General features: G+C 36.3%; 1 protein-coding gene across 1 annotated transcript in view; it reads right to left on the bottom strand.

Annotated features, from left to right (window-relative positions):
* Positions 1-1,908: 1,908 nt before the first annotated feature.
* LOC119594273 (DIS3-like exonuclease 2) overlaps positions 1,909-5,106 on the bottom strand; it is a 3,839-nt gene continuing 641 nt past the window's right edge. The window contains 8 exon segments of the mRNA XM_037943337.1: positions 1,909-3,791; positions 3,793-3,854; positions 3,857-3,940; positions 3,943-4,011; positions 4,014-4,116; positions 4,463-4,681; positions 4,877-5,022; positions 5,075-5,079. Of these exon segments, the coding sequence (XP_037799265.1) occupies positions 2,844-3,791; positions 3,793-3,854; positions 3,857-3,940; positions 3,943-4,011; positions 4,014-4,116; positions 4,463-4,681; positions 4,877-5,022; positions 5,075-5,079 (1,636 nt within the window). The 3' untranslated portion in view covers positions 1,909-2,843.

Here is a 5,106-nt window from a genome sequence, read left to right as displayed (position 1 = left end):
TGGATTTTATTCTCACGAAACGAGAGTGAAGTGATTTTACTGACACGAAAATGATTGAAGCCAAGAAGAGGGTTTCACACACGCAAGGTCTCACAATATGTTCCAGATACATATGTTACCATTAAATAATAGCAATGGCATAACACAGAAGGCTAGGAATATAATGCTTTCGACAGTGTATCGGTATCTTACTGAGTAAATGGCGATGAAAACAACAGAATTTAAATGCAGAAGTTGATTCGAAGCATCATATACTCTAAGGTATGGTTTAACTGGAATCATCTATTCTCACCAACCGCCGCTTCTTTCATATTAAGAGATAATCTTCAAAAACGAAGTATTGGCTTAATTTATCATGTAAAACGGCTGACTGAGATTGAAATAGCAAATGTCCCGCGGGCTGGCACCCTTGCTCTATATGGGTGTAGTGAAAAAAGCAGTTTAAAGGATATAGGCTGTTCTGATGAGGAATCCAGATAAATACCTAAGGGATTTCACTGGAGGAACCTGGAGAAGCAGAAGGGTACCTCTCCAAGAGAAGGAATGACACTGAAGATTATGGATAATCTTTGAAGCTACAAGAATCAGCATGGAAAAGCTCATACTTGGACAATCTGTCAAACATAAACAATTCCATTAGACTGTACATCAAGAAAACATTTTGCAACTCTTCAGATGGTGTCTCTCTTGTCAAATGAATCTCTTAATCCAAGAGCAAGGACTATCGGTCGTATGCTTGTTAAAAAAAAAATGCTATTGCGCCAAATACCAATCAAATGCATGAAAATGTGTATCGCATACATGCAATTATATTCTCAAAAGACATCACAGTTACAATGAGTAACTTGGACACAAATACACACTAAATAACCAATTTGCAGAATGTTGCACATTTCAATATCTACATATTCATTTCATGTAAAGCTATCAGTTTGAAAGTGGTTTTCATTGCCATTTATTATCCTTTGGTTTGAGGCAAGAAGCATTAAGTTGAAATTCACTACATTCCAAGCCTTTTATACATTCACATAACGTAGGGCCAATGGATGTAAAATAATGCTTATTTTCATTTTTCATATTTTGAATGAATTGAGCAAACACAGAATATACATGAATGAAAAGTACTTTTTTTTCTTTGAAAATCATTTACTTGACATGAACTTATCTGGCCCTTTACCTTTTACCTTCACTCCCTTTGTTACTTTTACTTCTAAAAATGATCATAATTACCAAACAGAAACACTAAAAGCAGACATAAATATCTCACGGAACCTTTTCCATCCCGGTTCATCTTCGGTCTTTCAGTGCTTCCACACAAAAAAGGCAGTGAATTTGCGAATCTAGGAACATTTTAAATGTTTATTATGTTGCATGGGTATGCATGTGATGGCAGGGCCAATTAATTCGTAGCTTTATTCTGGACTAATCGCCACTTCTGCAGGAATAGCAAGGACATGACGAAACGTGTTCTCATTTATTTATACGCATGTAGTATGCATGCATTCGTGTATATACTGTGTGCACCCGACATAGAGAAACACTTTTTTTTCTTTGCAATTTTTCCCACACAAGGTCCAGATTCCTGGTAATATGTGGTCAACTACGTATACATGTTATTAGCAATTAAAGGTAAGTAGTAACAAGGTGACCATTGACTGTATCCAAAGCCATAGATTAGTAATTTATTATGCTTTCCTTTACCTATAACTTTTTTCCTTTTGGTTTTTAGCATTCACTTCCTGTTGTTACTTAATTGAAAGACCCTTTTTCTTGTCTGCTCTACTCTTTATTTTTTACTCATTTTAAATATCATGGTATGAAGTCAATGTACTAAATTATCTTGAAGATAAAGTAATCTTTTTTTCCATAATATTTCTTGTTCACAGCACAAAGGCGGGAAAAACACAATTGACATGACCACTTTATTATAAAAAGGTTGCAGTATCACATTTTTTTGTTATATGGAAACACAAAAAATGAAAAAGAGTCCAGCATAACTGTATATTCTAACAATGCAAGATGAAAATCCCTTGAGAAACTGACACGAGCATATTTATCGGTATACAAGGGGGGTTTTCTCCAACTATTGCCGAAAATATTTCTATAATGCTGTTAACACATACAGCACAGCCACTCTCCATAGCTGTACTAAATAACAAGAGGTAAATGCAAAATATATAATATATATTCTTTTCCTCAACACAACCTGAGGTCGGCAAGTACCTTCTGACAAGAGCTAAAAGCAGAGTATATTGTCTTGACACTAAAAGGTTGATGTGTTATACAGTAGTTAGAAGTAGTAGAGCTCCTAAAATGTAAAACAGTTTATATTATAAACTCTTATTCTTTCCTTATCTACCTCTGCCATATTAAAACATCATATCTTGTGCTAACAACAGATACCCATACAGGGTGTGGGAGTGCTTATCACCTGACGAATCATTTGCTATAAAATCAAAACCAAACCCCAATTATACCGAACATTCATGCCAAACATTGCGACCATTTTAAATAAGTGCTTAGTTTTTAAGCAGCACATGAATCTGCCTTCAGGTACTTTGTTTACATGGGGAGGGCATGAATTCATTTTACACCCGTTGTTGAATAACAGCACAAGATGCTAAAACTTATATCAACAATACAAAATCCTTGTGTGAAATGTATAAAAGCATTACTATATCTAAATTTCCAAAACAGATCTATCCAAACAAGTTGATAACTATTACAAAATGTTTAGTTCTCACTATAAAACTGCCTCTGTAATGTTTTAAACCAAGAGCAATTATAAATCTAATAAAAAATAAAACCTTAGAACATGACCCTAAGCCAATGTAAAATTACCACTAGGATGGTCTTACTAAAACGGCATTGAACTTAAGTGCATTTCCGTCAACAGGCGTAAGGGTGACTGTGACTAAGCTAAACAGAGTAAGTTTTTGCTCCGTGGTCTTCCCATGTTCATCTGCTCCCCAGTACAAGGTTAATGAACTTTTTCCTTTTGACTTGACATGTTTTATGTTCAGAAGTGGAAGCTTGTCTGTGTAAACTCTCTTTACCATTCCAATGTTTAACACCAAAACATCAAAGCTATGATCTAAAATAGCCATCACCATGCCTTCCTCCACCATCTCTCCAGCCCGTTTGATGAAAAGTGCCATGTACAATTCACTACTTATTTCCTGTAAAGTCTTTGCAGTCTGTTTCCTGTCATTGCAATGCTCAGCTTTCTTGTTTACGGCTTTCTTGGTTATTTCTGGTTTTCGGCACCTAGCTGGATCAATTACAGCTGCAAGCAAACGGTGAACTATCAAATCTGCATACCGACGGATAGGTGATGTAAAATGTGTGTAAAGGGGAACATTCAGAGCATAATGATGAAAGAGTCTTTCATCACCAAGCACCCCAGTGCAAAAATATCTTGCAAACTGCATTGGTTTACTGCACATAGATGTTATAACTTGTAGCCGTGCAGTACTATACTTATCCTTTCCAACATACTTATTAATCGAGTCGAACAGAGATCCTGAAGATGTAGGGTCCAAGATAATACCCATTGTTGCAAGAGTGTCAACCACATTCTTCATGGGATTTGAAATTGGAGGAGGATGACGTCTCAACAATGCTACATCAGGAAAGACTTCATAAGTCTTGTGAGCAACTGTGATATTTGCAAGCAACATAAACTCTTCTATGAGTCTATTACTCTCCTTTAATTCCTGTGTATGAAAGCCATTGGGCATTTTTGTTTCCCAATCAAGATTAAAAGAAATCTTCACTTGATCTAAACGTAGTGGCACCATTCTTGAACCTTCTTTCTCTCAACTTCACAGCTAATGACTGTAAGTTGTTAACTACTTGCTGATGTCCCTGGTTGAATAGCCACAAAATACCTCTGGAATCTCCTCCTTGGTCCACTGTCGATGTGGCTCCTCAATCATACTTGCGCATGTTCATAAGCCAGCTTAACACATGAATGGATAACAGTGCGACCAAACCATTCCCCTAAAATCTTGCATCTGGTGTAAGTTCCCATATCACTGAAAACTGCCAGGCGTCTTCACCTGGGTTCAGTGAGCAGAGGTTTTGACACAAGACCTCCGGCAACATAGGGATCACCTGCAAAACAAAAACAGTGGGTTTAGTAAAACATGAGAAACTACTGTTGGGTAGACTAATGAATTTTGAAAACTTCCTCTAATAAGCATCCATACAATTTATTTGACAGGTTATTGCTGTAATTTTTAGATCTAAGAATGAATAATAGGAACATCTTACTTTCTTTCAATTTCAAACTACTTCAACACTGGTAAAAAACAAAATATCTTGTAATACTGTAATTAGTTAATGTTTTTCTTTAAATAAGAACTTGAACACATTTTTTCTTCTAAATTCATTTACTCAATATCTATGAAACTATAAACATTTGCTTCTAAACTCACGAACATTTACTAATTTCACTTACTTTCTCAGTGAGGTAGATACTTGTGGCTCTTTGTGACGCCATTATGTCCAACGATGATTGTTCTGGGATGAAGTAACTAACATCTGCAATGTGGACTCCCACTCGGAAGTTCCCATTCTCTAGAGGAACACATGATACAGCATCATCAAGGTCCCTTGCTGTTGAAGGGTCAATGGTGAAGATGCATTGATTTCGTAAGTCTGTCCGAGCAGCTATCTCCTGTTTTGAGAAAAGACATTGCAATCTTTATCAAAATGCATATAAAAATGCTGTGTCAGTGTTAATTTGCCAACACAATAATCCTAATGCCTTGCTTCTGCCTCTCATAAATAGTCTTTTTAAATCAGAGTAAGAGAGAAGAATAGATAAATAAATAATGATAATATGCACAAGCTAATACAGGCTCAGACTGACCTCAGCAGGAATGGACCATGGCAACTGTGGCAAGTGTTTCGTGACCTCCTCTGGAAATTCTCTGTGATCAATGCCATATTCCTGTAAGAAAAACTTCAGTCTCAGCTTCAATGTCTCCAACAGCTCCCACGTCTCGCACAAGTTCTCTGTTAGGAATAGTAAGAAGATTTCTGAAATACTTTATTTTCAAATTCTTACCTATCCTGTGGACTAGTATGATGTACCAATAA

This window comes from Penaeus monodon, chromosome 33, assembly GCF_015228065.2.
Source record: "Penaeus monodon isolate SGIC_2016 chromosome 33, NSTDA_Pmon_1, whole genome shotgun sequence".
In the NCBI taxonomy this organism is placed as follows: Eukaryota; Metazoa; Arthropoda; class Malacostraca; order Decapoda; family Penaeidae; genus Penaeus; species Penaeus monodon.
This window is presented reverse-complemented; position numbering and strand designations above follow the sequence as displayed.